General features: G+C 35.8%; 2 protein-coding genes across 10 annotated transcripts in view; both read right to left on the reverse strand.

Moving 5' to 3' along the window:
• RCSD1 (RCSD domain containing 1) overlaps positions 1–18,979 on the reverse strand; it is a 501,912-nt gene that overhangs the window by 334,521 nt on the left and 148,412 nt on the right. The gene's annotated exons all lie outside the window — the stretch shown is intronic.
• The window catches only part of POU2F1 (POU class 2 homeobox 1), a 180,200-nt gene that overhangs the window by 62,733 nt on the left and 98,488 nt on the right, over positions 1–18,979 (reverse strand). For 5 of the 6 annotated variants that reach the window (XM_005663132.4, XM_005663134.4, XM_005663135.4 and 2 more), the window contains one exon: positions 17,501–17,566. In XM_005663132.4, coding sequence (XP_005663189.1) covers positions 17,501–17,566 — 66 coding nt within the window. 6 annotated transcript variants of the gene reach the window in all.

Here is an 18,979-nt window from a genome sequence, read left to right on the forward strand (position 1 = left end):
GTCTTCTACCAATATTTCCACTGGGTTGTTTGTTTTCTGTTGTTGAGTTGTACATGTTGTTTACATATTCTGGAGTTAAGCCCTTGTCAGATGCATCGTTTGCAACTAATTTCTCCTATTTTGTAGGTCGTCTTTTCATTTTTTAATGGTTTCCTTTGCTGTGCTAAAGCTTGTCAGTTTGATTAGGTCCCACTTACTTATCTTTGTTTTTATTTCTATTGCTTTGGGAGACTGACCTAAGAAAATATCTACCATTTATTTCAGAGATTGTTTTGCCTATATTCTTTTCTAGGAGTTTTATGGTGTCATGCCTTATGTTTAAGTCTTTAGGCCATTTTGAGTTTATTTTTTGTGCATGGTGTGAAGGTGTGTTCTAGTTTCATTGATTTACAGGCAGCTGTCCAGTTTTCCCAGCACTACTTGCTGAAGAGATCATTTTTACCCAATTTTATTCTTGCCTCCTTTGTCAAAGATTAATTGAATGTAGGTGTCTATCTGGGTGTATTTCTGGGCTCTCTATTCCATCTCTCTCTCTCTTTTTAATGGCCACACCTGTGGTATATGGAAGTTCCCAGGCCAGGGATTGAATCCGAGCCATAGTTGCAATTTATGTTGCAGCTAGGCAATGACCCACTGAGCTGGACTGGGGATCAATCCTGCACGTTTGAGCCACTGCAGTAGGATTCTTAACCCACTGTGCAACAGCAGGAACTCCTCTATTCTGTTGCACTGATCCTTATGTCTGTTTTGTTTTTGTTTTTCTTTTTAGGGCCACCCCTGCAGCATACAGAAGTTCCCTGGATAGGGGTTGAATCAGAGCTGCTGTTGTCAGCCTATGCCACAACTATGGCAAGGCAGGATCCAAGCCACATCTGCTACCTTCACTGCAGCTTGCAGCAACACCAGATCCTTAACCCATTGAGAGGACAAGGATCAAAACCACATCCTCCTGGGCACTATGTCTAGTTCTTAACCCACTGAACCACAACAGGAACTCCTTTATGTCTGTTTTTGTACCAATACCACACTGTCCTTATTATTGTAGTTTTGTAATGTTGTCTGAAGTCTGGAAGAGTTACACCTCCTGTTTTTTTTTTTTTTTTTTTTTTTTTTTTTTTTTTTAATTCAGGATTGCTTTGGCAATTCTGGGTCTTTTATGGTTCCATATAAATTTTTGGATTATTTGTTCTAGTTCTGTGAAAAATGTCAAGGATAATATGATAGGGATTGCATTAAATCTGTAGATTGCTTTGGGTAGTATGGCCATTTTAACAATATTAATTCTTCCAACCTAGGAGTATGGGATATCTTTCCATTTCCTTAAATCCTCTTTAATTTCCGTAATTAATGTTTTATAATTCTTAGCATATAAGCTTTTTCACTTCCTTGGTCAGGTCAGATATTTACTTTTTTAGGTATGATTTTTAAAAGGTTTTTTTAAAATATATTCCTTTTCTAATACTTTATTGTTTGTATACAGAAATGCAACAGATTTCTGAATGTTAATCTTCTATCCTGCTACTCTGCTGAATTCACTGATCAGATGGAATAGTTTTGTGTGGAGTCCTTCAGGCTTTTAATATATAGTACCATGTCATCTGCATATGACATCTCAAACTCTTCCCTTCCAATTTGGATACCATTTATTTATTTGTTTGTTTTTGTCTGATGGCTGTGATTAGGACTTACAATACCATGTTGAATAAAAGTGGTAAGAATGGGAATTCTTGTCTTGTTCCACATTTAGTGGGAACACTTTCAGCTTTTCTCTGCTGAGTATTACATTGGCTCTTGGTTTGTCATAAATAGCTTTTATTATGTTGAGATTGTTTCGTCTATACCCACTTTGGTAAGAGTTTTTATCATGAATGGATGATGAATTTTATCAAATGCTTTTTTTGCATCTATTGAGATGATCATGTGGTTTTAAACCCTTCTTTTTTAATGTGGTATAATACATTGATTTGTATATGCTGAGCCATCCTTGTGACCTTGGGATAAATCCCACTTAGTTGTGATCTTTTTTTATGTGCCATTGGATTCAGCTTGCTAGAATTTTATTGAGAAATTTTACATTTACATTCATCAAAGATACTAGCCTATAAGTTTTCCTTTTTGGTAGTATCTTTGCCTGGTTTTGGTATTAGGGTGACGGCTTCATAGAATGTCTTTGGAAGTGTTCCTTCTTCACACTTTTGGAAGAATTTAAGGAGTGGTCTAAGTTCTTTTTTTCTATGTTTGGTAGAATTTGCCGTGAAGCCATCTGATCTTGAACTTTTGTTTGTAGGGAGGTGTTTTTTTTTTTTTTTTTTTTTTAAATTACATATTCAACTCCATTTCAAGTGATTGGTCTGTTCAAATTTTGTATTTCTTTTGATGGGCTGTATGTTTTCTTCTAGGTTTTCAAATTTGTTGGCATATATATTCATAGTATTCTCTCTCTTTTTAAAGATTTCTGTCGTATCAGTTGAGATTTTTTTTTCTTTTTCATTTCTTGTTTTATTTGGGTTTTCTCTCTTTTCTTCTTGGTGACACTGGCCAGGTTTGTCAATATTATTTACCTCTTCAAAGAACCAGCTCTTGGGTTTACTGTTTTTGTATTTTTTAAAATCTCTACTTATTTCCTCTCTAATCTTTATTATTTCCTTCTTTCTGCTGACTGTTCTTTTTCTAATTCTTTTAGGTTGTAGGTTAGGTTGCTTATTTGAGATTTTTCTTGTTTTCTGAGGAAGGCTTGTATTGCCATGAACTTCTGGCTAAGAAGTGCTTTTGTGGCATCCCATAGATTTTGCATGGTTGTGTTTTCATTGTCATTTGTCTCAAAGTATTTTTTATTTTCTTATTTGATTTCCTTGTTGGTCCACTGGTTTTGTAGTAGCATGCTGTTTAGTCTCCACGGTGTCAGTTTTTTCTCATTTCTTTTCCTGTGGTTGATTTCTAGTTTCACGCCACTTGTGGTCAGAGAAGATGCTTGAAATAATTTCTATACTCTTAAATTTTTTGAGGCTTATTTTGTACCCTAATATGTGGTCAATCCTAGATGATGTCCCATGTACACTTGAAAAGACTATATATTCTGTTCTTTTTGAATGTAATGTCCTAAAAGTATTACTAAGTCTAACTGTTCTATCAGTTAGGATCTATGTTGCCTTATTGATTTTCTGTCTAGATCTCTCCATTGATGTGAGTGGGGTGTTAAGTCTCCTACTAGTTGTATTCTCATCAATTTCTCCTTTTACGTCTGTTAGTATTTGCTATATGTATTTGGGTGCTTCTATATTAGGAGCATATATATTGACAAGTGTAATATCCTCTTGAAATGATCCTTTTATCATTAGCATCCTTCTTTATCTTTCTTCATGGCCTTTGTTTTAAAATCTATTTTGTCAGTTATGAGTATTGTAATCCCCACTTTCTTATCATTTCAATTCCCATAAAATATCTTTTTCCATTTCCTCACTTTCAATTTATATGTGTCCTTTGTCCCAGTGTGGGTCTCTTGCAGGCAGCATGTTGTAGGCTCTTATTTTTTCAATCTGATCTGCCACTCTATGTCTTTTGATTGAAGCATTCAGTCCACTGGCATTTAAGGCATAAGTATGTGTTTACTGCCATTTTAAACCTGATCTTCTAGTTGATTCTGTTTCTCCTTCATTCCTTTCTTGTTTCTTTCCAAAGTTTGATTATTTCGTTTTATTTTATGCTTGTGTCCTCTTTTTTGTTTTTGTGAACATATTTTTTCTTTTTGAATTGTGGTTGCCATGTTTGACAAGTATGTTAATCCTTTCCTGTATCTGCTTGCTTTAGACTGAGTCATATAGACTCAAGCATATTCTTAAAAAAAAAAAAAAAAAAAAGAGTCCAGATTTTCTTACTCTCTTTCCCCATTTTTTATTATAATGGTCCTTTTTTAGATCTTCAAGTTTATCCTTTTGCCATTTGCTGTGTTTATCATCACTTTCAGAAATAGCTTTTTTTTTCCCTCTTTGATACATACACTGGCTTAAGTGATTACTTTCTAATTGTGACTTCCTCAATCCTATCTATTCCTACTTTTTTCCTATTTAGAGGAGACCTTTTTAAAAAAAAAATTTTTTTTTTTTTTGGTCTTTTTTGTCATTTTAGGACCACACCCATGGCATATGGAGGTTCCCAGGCTAGGGGTCAAATTAGAGCTATAGCTGCCGGCCTACGCCAGAGCCACAGCAACACGGGATCTGAGCTTCATCTGCGACCTACACCACAGCTCATGGCAATGCTGGATCCTTAACCCATTGAGCAAGGCCAGGGATCGAACCCACAACCTCATGGCTCCTAGTCGGGATTTGTTTCCCCTGTGCCATCATGGGCACTCCTTAGAGGAGACCTTTAATGTTTCTTTTAGGATAGGTTTAGTATTGCTGTATTCTTTTAGTTTGCTTGTCTGAGAAGTTCCTTTATTTTCCTTTCTATTTTAAATAATAATCTTGCTGGGTAAAATATTATAGGTTACAATTTTTTCCCTTTAGAACTGTGAATTTATCTTGCCACTCTCTTCCGGCCTGCAGTGTTCCCAGGGAGAAATCAGCTGTTAGCCTTATGGGAGTTCCCTTGTAATTTAGTCTTTTTTTCCCCCTCTTGGTGCTTTCAGAATCCTCTCCTTATCTTTAACTTTTGCCATTTTTATTCTATGTCTTGCTGTAGGTCTGTCTGGGTTCATCTTGTTGAGAACCCTCTGTGCTTCTTGATCTGGATATGTTTCCTTCTTTAGATTTGGGATACTTTCAGCCATAATTTCTTCAAATACATTATCATTCCCTTTTCTTTCTTCTCTGTCTGGGATACCTATTATGCATAGATTGGCATACTTTATATTCATTCCCTTTTCTTTCTTCTCTGTCTGGGATACCTATTATGCATAGATTGACAAGATGTAAAAAAGGACCATTATAATAAGACGTGGGGAAGGAGAGTAAGAAAATCTGGACTCTCTCTTTTTTTTTTTTTTTTTTTTTTTTTAAGTGGCAATGGTGGAGCATGTGTGTTCCCAGAGATGTCTTATATTGCTTTCATTTTTTAAAATTTGGTTTTCTTTCTGATGTCCTGATTGGGTGATTTCCATTAGTCTATTGTCCAAGTCACTTACTCATTCCTCTGCATTATTCATTCTGCTATTTAACACCTTTAACTCAACTTTTGTCTTGGCAAACTTGGCTCCTCCTCATAGTTTCCAGTCCCTTTTTAAAGTAACATGCTTTACTGTCAATAGTTGTTCTTAATTCCTTCAGTATTTTCATTACCTTCTTTTTAAATTCAGTTGTTTGTTAGACTGCAGAGTCCTGTTTCATTGTTTGCTCCTTCATTTTGCTTTTATTTTTCTTACTCTGTGAGTTTAGGGAAAACATTTATCCACTGTAGTCTTGGAGGGTTATTTATATGTGGGAGTGTCTCTGGGCAGCTTGTGCAGGGTTTGCTATTTTTGGGGTGTGAGGGCTATTTTTGGTTTGGATGTTTTCTATCTCTATCCTCAGTGTGTGCAGGTAGTTACCCCCTTGATAGGGGGTGTGCAGGTGCATGGCCTATCCATGTTTCCAGGAAGGTAGAGGCAATGGGTGGCAGCTGGTCACTGGGCCTTTGGCTGCAGGCTGCGCCTGGTTGCAGGGTCCTTTGCAGTAGCAGTGACCCCCAGAGATATGGGGGCTGTGCCCAGGGCACTTGGCAGTGGCAGTGGTGGAGCATGTATGTTCCCAGAGAGGTGTTTGCAACAAGTGGTGCTTGGTTGCAGGGCCCTCCATGCTGGCAACCCCTGGGATGACTGGGGCAGGTGGTGCTTGGTCACTAGACCATAAGTGGTGATGGGCCATGTCCACCTCTGGAATCTGAGATGACACCCATGAAAGAGAGCCCACAGGTGCACAGAGACAGAAATTCCTACGGCAGTCCTCCCCAACAGTGGTGCCTTGCTTCTCTGATGGGTCCAGGCTTCCTCCTGCACTATCTCAACTGTGGTGCATTTCTCCTTAGCCCCCTCATACTAGCTGTTCCCACATAGCCAACCCTAGTCCTCTCCCCAGAAGTGACTTTTGGTGCCTGAGTCCAAGTACCCAGACCCCACCCAAGTGTTGCAAGCTGTGGTGTGCTAGGCTGTGGTAGTGACTGTCTGTGTCTCTTTCTCTCTGCTTTACCCTCCTCAGACTGGTTTCTGTACTCTTCTCTGAGGCTTTGAGGCTCCCTCTCCATCCCAGCTAATCTCCCATCAGTTAGGTGGCCTTCCAATGTGTTGATTCCTTTTCTCTTTCACAGCTCTCTCTAAGGAGTTATGATCTGTCATGATTCATTTTCCCCTCTTCTCTCTCTCTTCCCTCTTGTTCTGCCCAGTGGAGGTTTTCTTGCCCTTTGCAGAAGCCTGAGATCTTCTCCCAGCATTCAGTAGCCTGTTCTGTACGAATTGTACTACATGTAGATGTTTTGTTTTTTCTTTTTCTTTTTTTGATGTGTTTGTGGGAGAAGGTGAGCTCCATGTCCTATTCCTCTGTCATCTCCTGGACCTATTAGCTTTATTCTTAATTGTAGAAAATGAATGACTTGTAACCTACCACCTACTGAGACCAAGTCTTTTTCAAATGACTTAATACACATGTCACTCAACGGAAATATTTTGAAGACCAAGAAAACCAGAAAGTTCTTATTCTAAATTCTAATATCATAGTAACATTTTTGTTGACAAAAATTTAGCAATCATGCTCTCCTCCATCTTGCTCTTGCCTCATAATCGAGTCACAAGCTCCTTATCCGTCTTTACCTTTAAGATGGGAGCCAGGTAAATGGTGGTATTTCCTTGCCTTCTTTGGTAACACAAAAAGCCCCTGAACAGCTTCAGTAAAACTCATTATCCTCTGATTTTATCTGATGTCAGGGTTCCTAGCTTGAATTATGACCCTTTGCTACCAATCCTTCTTTTATTGTTTATTTATCTGGATGAACTATCTACTCTCAGACTTCTTTATTGTATTCTATTGCCTAGTTTTCATTTTCTCAGTATCACAAGGACAACCCTAATTGCCTCTATTCCTAACCCTATCTAGGGCACTTTCTTACCTTCCCTTCTACCTAAAACCTTATTATCTATAATTTATCTTTAACTCCTTCCCTTTCCCATTTCTCTACTTTAAAAAAGAGGCAGGGGTGAGAGAGGGTTCTTCTAGGCTAAGCTACTTCATTTACCAGTGCTCGGAAACCTACCACCTCCCTTCCCCTTAGAAACTTTGTTTCCTGAATCATCCATCCTTTTTTCACCTCTCCCCTCCTACTGGTTCTCTCCTTGGCATATATACAGACTTGACTTCCTCTTCCATTCTTTCCTTGCTTTTGTTTAATAAAAAGCATCATCAGCATAATACTTACACTCATAATAAATACTAATTATTGAACACCAAGTCACACATCTACTTGCTGTCAAGATCAACTCTATGCAATAGATTATTATTATTTATCTCCATTTATAGCTAAGAAAACTGTGGCACAGAAGGAGATAATGTGCCCAAGGTAGCATAACTAGTAAGTGAAAGAACAAAGATTTGAATCTAGATGGTTTGGTTCCAGGGCCTGAGTGTATAATTACTGTGATACACAGCTTCTCATAGAGATTCCATTAAAAGAGTTGCCTACATTTATCTTTCCCCTACCTTAACTATTCAATTCTCTCTCCACATCAATTTCTTTCCCTACCACTTACCTAAAACCTTAAAAAAGCCATCAAATTCAAAGGTCACATTTTAAGCTTCCTACGTCTCTACCTCACTTGTGGGACTTGATTACATTGAATACCCACTCTATGAACTCTGCTGTCTGGTTCACCTCTGTTTTTTATTTTATTTTACTTTTTCTTTTATGTTAGAGTACAGTTGATTTACAATATTGTGTTAGTTTCAGGTATACAGCAAAGTGACTCAGTTATACATATACACACAGCCATTCTTTTTCAGATCCTTTTCCCATATATGCTATTACAGAACACTGAGTAGAGTTCCCTGTGCTATACAGTAGGTCCTTGCTGATTATCAATTTTATATAATTGTATGTATACGTTTACCCTAAACTCCTAATTTATCCCTCCTCCCACCTTTCCACTTTTGTAATCATAAGTTTGTTTTCAAAGTTTGTGAGTCTGTCTTGTAAATAAATTCATTTGCATCACTTTTTAGATTCTACATGTAAGTGATATCAAATGATATTTGTAACTCTGACTTACTTCACTTAATATGGTGATCTCTAGGTCCACACATGTTGCTGCAAATGACATTATTTCATTCTTTCTTATAATTAATATTCCACTGTTTATATATATCACATCTTCTTTACTACCCAATGGACATTTAGTTTGCTCCCATGCCTTACCTTTTGTAAACAGTACTACAATGAACATTGGAGTGCATGCATCCTTCCGAATTATGGTTTTCTCAGAAATATGCCCAGGAATGGGACTGCTGGATCACATGGTAGTTCTAGTTTTAGTTTTTAAAGGAACCTCCATACTGTACTCCACAGTGGTTGTACCAGTTTACCTTCCTATCAACAGTGTAGGAGGGTTCCTTTTGCTCTGCACTCTCTCCAGTATTTTACTGTTTGTGGACTTTCTAATGATGGACATTCTGACTTCAGAACTCTCCTATGAGAGAACCTCTGTGATATAATTACTTTTCAGTTTGTGGGTCGCACACCCATATGGTATGGGATTTGATTATATCACAAAAGTGCCCTCATAAAATCTCACTGTAGCTTCTTCTTTGTCTTTGGCTGTAGAATATTTTCTGTTGATGGTTGTTCAGCAGTTAGTTGTGATTCTGGTGTTTTTGAGGGAGGAGGTGAGTCCTTCTATTGCAACATTCTTATCTCTGCTTTTGTCTTGCTGGTGATCTCCACAGTTGCTCTTTTTTTGGTCTATGTAATAAGCACTGTCCAAAGGAAATTTCTGTGATGATGGAAATGTTTTATATAGGTGCTGATACAGTAGCCACTAAATACACCTGACTACTGAGCACTAGAAGTGTGGCTAAATGACTGAATTTTTAATTTCATTTAATTTTAATTTAAACAGCCACATGCAGCCTATCGGACAGTGCAGGGCTACTTCATGGGCTCCTCTTTCTCTGTCCACCCTTTCTATGTTGTAAAAGAGTTTGCCCTTGGTTCTCTTCTCAACTTATTCCACTCTCTTCCCAGCAGTATCTCCCTAAGTACTTCCACAACCATATAAGCAGACAGATTTCTTTACTTAGGAACCTCTCCCTTATCTTTTAATTGCTCACATCTTCACCTGCCAGTGCCACTTTCTGGCTTGCCTTTTTTTTTTTTTTTTTTTTAAATTCCCTCTCAATCTTCTCTTCTCCTGCAAATCCTCATTAAATCTGACCCCTGGCTTCCACTGCTGCGCTCTAAGACAGAATGCAATATAATAGATCTAATTGAAAGAGTAATGGAGTCCAGTTTTTTTTTTTTTTTTTTGCTTCAAGCAAGATGTAAAATATGAGGTGGCTAGAAAAATATATTATACTTGTTAGAAAACACAAACAACAAAGTGACAAGATAGGGAAACTAAACTGCTTTTTAAAGAAGAAGAGAGAAAATGATAAACAATCTCATAATCTATGCCTGAAACAGCATTTTAGAAACAAACCCTCTTATTAATGTTCATTTAATGAATAAAAATGAAATGGATTTAAAATCCTAATTTTTATTATTGATTATCACTTGGTGAAGAGATCAACTGCTCATACACTCATTTAACAAAAGTAATCTTAATTCAAATGTCACTTAATATTCTCATGGGTTTAATAATTATGACTCTCGGCCTCATACACCGAAACGACGACAACAACAAATTTCTCCACATGCACCACAGGGCAGGGCCAGAACAAGTTTCTCAATATGTAGTGGTCAGAATCCCCCAGAAGCATGTACTCTGACATCTATCAAACCAAACACTAGAGGAGATCCATCTTTCCTACAGATGTTTACTTTTCTGCTTTAGACCACCAAGAACAGAGTAATGTATCCTCCACTGTGCTCTTGAGGCTCTCATGAAGTGTTCTAGCCAATTTCAATGACCCGCAGAACTACCCACTATTTAAAACATAACTATGAAGGAAGGCCAAGAAAAATCAGTATTGGTATTTCTACCCTGAGGCTTATAAGAGCACTTTGGCCAGTGCAGAATGCAGCCCATACAGTAAAATACGTAATAAATTTAAAATAACAACAATAGCAATAAAAATATTACTAGTGACCTTAGATAAACTAAGTTCCAAAGGAAAACAACTCTATGGAATCTGAAATCTGTAACTGTGCCACTCTCTTCTGATGACAATTTCATGGGAGGCCTGTTCCTTGGTGAATTTCTCAGGCTTTTCCTGAAAATGCTGGTATCTTATCTGGAAGTGTTTTCCAAAAGTACCACTAGTTCAAGACATCGACATTTTTCAATTATTATGAAGAACAGCAGGTATATTCACTGGTGCCCTGGTCTTTAAGGATCTTGTGTTTTTATCTTAGAGAATATAATGTCCGATTATGCTCTCTTAGGAATATAACTTCCCAACATCATGGCACTAATAAGTCCCACAGAACGAATACATCACTGGTTGCTAAGAACTTCTGATAATAATTTTGGAATGCCATTTCATAAATGCATATTACGATGTTTTAATAAGCTTATTTGGCTTTTTCAGTTGCCAAAAAGAATTTGATATTATCCCGGGAAAAAAAAAATCACCTGAATGAAAATTCAAGTGAACAAGGACACAAAGGGAGCCTTAGCTATACCATAATTCAAGTAAAAAAAGACTTACAGTTATATGACCACAAACTCAATGAATCAACAGGTTAAACCCAAGACCACCTAAAACTGAGTTCTTGTTTGGTTACAAGATGAGTCAGTTGCTTTAAAATAAAACAAGTTTTAATATTTTAAAATAGATAAATATTATTAGAAAACATACCATTTTATATTAAAATTTTAATCTGATGTAATTTTTACCTTAATTAAAATTATGAGAATTATAATAAGCCCATAGCTATGGCAATGGCTGAACTAATGTCTGAAGAACTGTAATACTGACTAATTCTGAGGACTAAATGATAAAGGATTTAGAAATTACATGACAGGATAGAAAAAATCTAAAGGAATTAAAACCTTCAGAGCAGATTTCTTCTTCCCATCTTAGCTTGTACTATTTCTTCATCCTGAACAGGCACTGCCTACTACCATCACATTTAAATCCTACCCAGCTTCAAGGCCCAATTTAAGTTCCACCTTCTTTAAAGCCTTCCCTCATCCTCCCAATCAGAAACAATTTCTCCCTCACTGAATTCTCATGGACTTACATAATACCTCCTATGATTATGCCATTATATTTTCATACATTTTCTCTATAACAAATTTTTTGAGAATAAGTTACTATTTTATTCAACTTTAGTGATCCTACTGAGTATAGTATAGTATCTTGCATACTGGAGACAAAACAAAAGGAACAACATAGCTCAAAACATAAGAGGATGTCTCTGCTCACTTTTATAGATATGTGTGACTTTTGTCAAGTGATAAATATCTAAGCCTCAGTTCCCAGATCTATAAAAAGAGAAAAATAACACCTCATATGGTTGTTATAAGGATTAAATGAGATGACCTATACAAGTGCTTAATTCATGAATGACAGCCACTATTACGTTACATTATTACTTTATAATAAATTATAATATTTTAAAATAAATTACTTTATAATAAATCACTTTAAAAAATTTTTTATTAAGTATAGTTGATATACAATGTTGTGCCAATTTCTGCTATATAGCAAAGTGACTCAGTCATACATTATATATACATTTTTTAATATAAACCATTTTATAATAAATGTCAAATACATGAAGACTTACAATAGGGCAATGACTTCCAGAAGAGCTTTCATTTTTAAAAGATGAGGAAAATCATTTTAATCTGTGTTACTCCTAAGAGCAGAATTTGGAAGAATATAGATAACAGAGTTGAACAATAGAACAGGATGATCAAAAACTAACTGTTCCCTGTCAATGGATGAGTCCAGGCACAGAGCAGATGAGTATTTGTCAGAAATACTGATTAAATAAGCCTACTCTTTGATTAAAAAGAAAGCAAGCTTTAAAATTTGTCAAATTTTTTTTTTTTACATTAGAGAAAATGCTTTGGTTTTTTTCCTATTGATACTTATAATACTTGATTCAACTTTACTTTTCCAACTGTAATCTATAATGCGACTGATCAGATTTATTTTAGGATAAAGTACTGTGATAGGTTGCCCAAAGATGTCTACATCCTAATCTCAGAAGCTGATAAGTTACCTTACATATGATCAGATCAAGTCAATGGTCTTGAAACAGGAGGGGAAAGTGAGATGGGGGGGTGGCATGGGGATTATCCTCAATTATGTGGGTAGACCCAGTGTAATCACAATGGTCTTTAAAACAGAAAGAAGGAGGGAGAAGAGTCAGAGAAAATGTGATGATAGAAGCAGGGATCAATAAAACAGAGAGAAAGACCTATATTTCTGGTTTTGAAGATGGAAGAAGAAGCCATAAACCAAGGAATGTTGGTAGCTTATAACTTAAAGGAAATGAATTCTCCACAGGGCCTTCAAAAGGAACACAGCCCTTTCAAACCTTAACATTAAAACTTCTGACCTCCGGAGCTATAAGATAATAAATTTGTGCTGTTGTACCCAGCAATTTAGCCATTAGTTATATACTCCAAAGAACTACACACCAGTGTTCACTGCAGCATTAATTCACTATGGCTAAAAGCGGAAAAAACCCTAGGGTCCATCAACAGATGAATGGATAAACAAAATGTGATATTACATATAAAGTATTATTCACCTAGAGACCCAACATAGATGAAGTTGAAAATACACTAAGTGAAATAAGTCAGACATAAAAGAATAAATATTGTATGATTCTACTTATAAAAGTATCTAGAACAGGCAAACTCGGAATCAGAAAACAGAGGTTACTAAGAGAGAGGAAGAAGAAAACAGGAGAGTTATTGTTTCCCCTAGGGGAAGTATCCTTGCCAGCATCCTTGTACAAAAAGCCATGTTACAAGAAATAACATTACTACTCCCTCTTATCCAGATGGGTATTCTGTTGGGAGGGAATTAATTTGGCCATTTTCTTCACTTCTGATCTTGGACTTCTTGAGCTAGGCTATGGAAAGATCACATAACCTTGTTGGCTAGATAAGCTACACATCTGTATTCTTTGAGTCTGACCTTCAAGAAGCTTGTTAATCTTTTTAATTTATTTTTATCAATTCCTTAAAGGTAAATACACAAATCTCATTCACTCTACTCAAATCCCCAAATCCATTTCCTTCAAAATCTTTGAGGCAGTGTAAGATAATGAAAGGTAATGAAACATTCAGTCTTTGCAATCACAAATTACTAAACGAGTTCTTAATTTATTTCTCTTATCTGTAAAATAGGCATAATACATGCTACTTGCCTTATAAGAGTATTTTAACAATTATGATATAAAGTATATATAATAAAGTGGCTAGCCAGACACATACAGTAAGTATTCAATAAATGATAACTGCTGCCATTATTACTATTGTCCTTGCCTTCCTTTCAGATGACCACTTCAACTACTTCAATGAGAAATGAGAAAAATGGAGCAATCTAATGTCAATTATTCCTCATTTTCCTTCTCCTTGACACCTCAATTTCCTGTCATTATTTAATCTTACCTACTCCTCAATATGAAAATGATAATAGCTTTTCCATTTTCAAAGTTAACTCTCCATTCTGTACTTTTGATTCTCCTTCCCCTACCTCAGTTCCATCAGTTGTTTTTCTTTAATTTCTTTTTCTCTAGTGGTTCCTTCTAAGTGGCCTATGAACGTACTCACATTTCTTAAAGAAATACCACTTTGGCACTTTTCTATACCTCCTCTTGAATTATTATAATTTATCCTGAATCTGTCACCGAGGTTATCTGTCTCATCTCTTAATGGATTGCTAACTCCTCAAAGGACTGACAGTATCTCATTCACTTGCACTAACATCTTTTAATAACACCAAGTACAATATCTTAAATACAGGACAGGCACAGACTGAATAAATAAATTTATAAACCTAAATAAGAGATCTTCAATTAACATGTAAGGGCTATTTAACAAAAGTGTATTGTCAGATTTAGCTGCTCAACCTAAATGAATCACTCTGGCCAGAGAAAGGCAAAGAACTAATGTATCAACACAATATTAAATACTTTCATATTACCATTTCCTTAAACTGTCATAAATCAAAAATTATTTTTTCCCTGAAATGTTTAAAATTGTTGAAATCTACACAAAAGTATTATGAATCCAGAAAATGTGAAACTTCAGTTTTATTATAATGTTAAAAGTTCTTTCCATTGCAATTTTTATTGGTTATTCATAAACTAACAAAAACTAAGAACCTATATATTTTTATAGTTAAACAATTTGCAGGTTTATATTTTTAAAATAAAAATCAATTTATAAGCATATAATTATCTGAATAAATGTAATTTTACATCTAACACATTAAACATGATAATTTAGTATGCAAACTGGAACTCAAATGTATTTTTATATTCCTAAGTTAAACTGACAGCGGGAGATGCTAAGAATATAGTGACAGACCCTTAACATTTGAGAAACTGACATTCAAGGTGTCAGTTATCTTCAAGTGAACGTAAAAGTCCATAACATGGAAGTAATTTGTAGTTTTATAAAGGTAACAAATGCTTTAGTCAACATACAGAAAGTAAGTTGCCACACTCCAGAGTTAGGAGAGCTGATCATCTCATGTTTGATCCAATTTCTATTATTATTGCATTAATAGTAATTCTTGTGAAAAAGGAATAAACATTTTCCCTATTTGTAAGGAAAAGAGAAAATCAACTGCTATTGCTGGTGACAGAAATAAAGACGTCTAAGAAAGCACTAGTTCTTAGCCACAAAATCAGAGTTTTAGAGACACTGAAAAGTAAAATATCTAAATTCATACTGCTCAGCTCTATGGCTGGAATGAGTCTGCCATGCATTCCATATTAAAACAGGGCAAGAAATTCATGAGACTGTTTCAGCAAGTGTTCCAGCTAAACTTTATCTTATGTAGCTCTATAAACGGTTTCAGACCTGAACATATATAAATCACTGCTTAAATTTTCAGTTTTATCTAATTACAGTTCATGGGAGAAACCATGTGCAGGGTGTAAGCCATATGCAGGGTGTAAATCCTGATCCTGCTTTTATTTTCTGGCTGGCTTTGTGCCTCAATTTCCTATTCCTTGACAGAATACCTAAAGAGAAGGGTTGTCATGAGAACTCAAATTGAAATCAGATAATGCACACAGTGCTTAAGATTTTTAAAAGCATGTCATTAGAGTTTTATTAAATGTAAGTGTTCAATAAATGGCAGCTACTAAAACTTCTATAATAGTGTATGATAGTGATGGATTCCCAAGGAATCCGATTTAGTGGACATTTTTAGTGTTCTCCAATCATTGAGTCTGTTTCTCTTTCCTAAGACATACAAGACTCTTCTTTGAATTTGTCTTTTGTTTGTTTGTTTGTTTGGCTTTTTAGGGCTGCACCTGCAGCATATGGAAGTTCCCAGGTTAGGGGTTGAATCTAAGTTACAGCTGCCAGTCTACACCACAGCCACAGCAGCGCAGGATCCGAGCCGCATCTGCGAACTACACCACAGCTCATGGCAACTCTAGATCCTTAACCCACTGATGGAGGCCAGGGATTAAACCTGCATCCTCATGGATCCTAGTCGGGTTCATTAACCACTGAGCCACGAAGGGAATTCCTGAATCTGTTCTTTACAGGGGCCCTATTTATTCTCCTCTAGCATCTTAATGGGATCAACTACCCTATTTCTCTCTGCAAACAAGTCCCACACTTAAGCTAGGTGGCCAAAAACTGGCAGAAAGATTGGTGCTACAAAGGAGTGCAAGATGGAGCCCAAAGAGGGGACAGAAAGGAGACTATGATGACACCACAGACAGAAGAGAATGCTGCACTTCCCCTTCTCAGGAAATACTACAGAAGTCAACCTGGCCAGCCTGTTAGAGTAGCTTGAGACACGTTAAATACAAAAGGAAGTACCACTGCTCAGTTTCACATAAAGAGGCAGGTATGCTTTGGAGATTAAAAGATTAACAAGTATTTCCAGGTACAGAACAATTTAGAATGAAAGATATGTAGGAGGAAGCTGCTATCCTGGGTCAACTCATCTACTTCAAATTAAAAAGTGTTGTGGCCAGAAGGGGTGAAAACAAAGCTAGTTTCTAAGGGTGACTCTCATTTTTACTATCTTCTGTAGTTAAGCATTTTAAAATGACGAGTCAAAGAAGCAACCCTCTCTGCTAGTGAAAAACTTAGTGTAACTATTAATTTCTGGGTAGCCCATTCATAATTCCCTTCTTAAATGGTTGTTTATTTTAATTTATGCCTTTACCAGAAACTGGGAAAGTCCCTGTACCACCTCTGGCAGATGATAAAGGCATATGGTCAAATGTCAAGAATATGGGCTGTGGAGACAATCTAGTCTTTATGGACTTACCATTTTCCTATGGGGCATCAGTTTCCTCATTTATATGATATTAATTTTCTCCTGATAAAGGGCTTAATCAAGCGTGAATTTAAAAAAAAACAAATAAAAGGATGTATTAGAAGTAAGTGTGTGTTTTCATCTACTCATAATATCATAACTTCAATATAATTTATATTGAACGTGGATAAGATTTCCTTTTTTTTTAGGGCTGAACCTGCAGCATATGAAAGTTCTTGGGGTAGGGCCTGAAATGGAGGTGCAGCCACGACAGATCCAAGCCATGTCTTCAACCTACACCACAGCTTGTGGCAACACCAGATCGTTAATCCACTGAGCGAGGCCAGGGACTGAACATGCATACTCATGGATACTGTCAGATTCTTAACCTGCTGAGCCACAGTGGGAACTCCATAACATTTCCTATTTTGATTAACATCTGTAACAAGAGCAACTTTTTAATGAATGGCTACTGTGTAGTTGGCAGCATGCTCAACACATTTCCTTTAATACTCACAATGACCTACAAAATTTATTATCCCCATTTTATAGGTGAACAAGTTAAGTCTCAAAGAGATGAGAAGTTGCCTAAAGTCACATTACTAGTAAGTGACTAGTATTTCTTACTCAAAACTAACTGACCCAAAGGACTATTGTCTCAACTACTGATAGGCGTTTCTTTGATTATGCGGCAGCAAAAAGATGAAACAACCTGCGGGAGTTAGATAATCTTAAGTATAATAAACACAATCCCAGGTCCTGCAAACACTAACTTATATTTGACAACTCAATACTCAAACTGGTCTTTATTTGACAAATATGCTAAGCCATGCTTAAATGGGAAGTTTCTTCTTTTAGCTATATTACATCTATTTAAAAAGGTAGATCTGAGATTGATCTCTTACCTGTGTTGCTATCTCCACTCTCCATAGATGGTTTACTGGTTTCTGACGGATTGTTCATTCTTGAGTCTGCAATAAATCAGAGACGAACAAGATTTTTTAAAAACTGAGGATGTAGTTAAAGAAAAGAGTTAAGAATATTGACCAATGTTACAGTCTTCCAGTTCAAGGAGAGATGGTGTCAACACTCAAACACTGGAAATTATAATAAAAGTTTATCTGAAAGAAATTTAGGATTCCTTTAACCCTAAAGTGATCCATAAATAAACTATCTTCTTAAAAATTTTAAGATTCTTCCAAGAAACATAACAGAAATCTGACCTAAAAAATCATAATAGAGAGTATAATATAAAAAAAGTAAAAATACTTTGTAATATGAATCACTAAGTACATTAAAGAAACAAAGCTGGGGCGGGAGTAGGGGAGGAGGGTGCACTTCACAAAGTAAAATATATTATTCCCAATAAAGTTTCTTTTTTTATAAGTAAAGATATTTATTAATTATAACCTAAAGAATTCACTAGTAATCTTGATAACAGACTGGACAGAAACTCAACCTATCAGAATAAACAGAAAACATGTCTTTTAAAAAAACCAAACCTCTGTATTTACTCTGTATTTACTACCCACCCCCACCTGGAACAAACTATAAACATGTGTCAAAGTGAGGATATATCAATTCATACCTCAGTCAATCTAGTACAAGAAGCTGTACGAGATACAACAGATACATCTAATAACTGCAAAGTTAATTCATAATCACACCACCTAAAAATTATACTGCCTTGATATCCTAAATGAACCTGATGTGGGTTTATTTCTTCTAGTGTTACCTGTATAATGAAGGCTTTCATAGTAATAAGTTTTCATAACGCAGTATTAAATATCTTGGAAGACGTGCAAGAGGAAAGAGAAGGAAAAATCTGCTTTTCCTCTATCTCTCTTAAAGGTTAAAAACTAAATATACATTTAATATATATCTTATTCTACTTCTACTAAGAACTCAAACTTAGTATATTTATAATCAAAGAAATTTACTATCAAGTAAGTTCTACCTTTTCCCCCACATGAGTTAAGAACCATTTAACTATAATTACGAGTAAAGGATAATATTTAAACTATATTATATTTGATTTTTTGACTGAAGAGCACATTTTGTCATCTGCTTAAAGTTTCACTGGAAAATCAAAACAATCATTAGTAGTTCCAACCACGCTGTCCATAGTTGCTTTACCACATGCATAACTGATGAGAAAGAATCAAGAGTCCTTCTCCCATAAATTTCATTTCCAACCCGGAAGCTGTGTAATAGTTTTTTCTACAAAAGTTTTTGAAACAAATGCTTGCCTTATGGGCCTATGTAGTCCTATCATATCTTTGATTTGTTTTTCAGATGTTCAGAGGGTTCAAATTTGTGGTCATAAATGAGGGTAGTTCTATAACTTCCTTCCCCCTGCTATCCAGAAAAATTTGAATATCATC

The sequence above is a fragment of the Sus scrofa genome, chromosome 4 (genome assembly GCF_054392235.1).
Source record: "Sus scrofa isolate SSC_HxYL_T2T_F1_AM1 chromosome 4, Sscrofa_HxYL_maternal_Yorkshire_Landrace_v2.0, whole genome shotgun sequence".
Classification (NCBI taxonomy): domain Eukaryota; kingdom Metazoa; phylum Chordata; class Mammalia; order Artiodactyla; family Suidae; genus Sus; species Sus scrofa.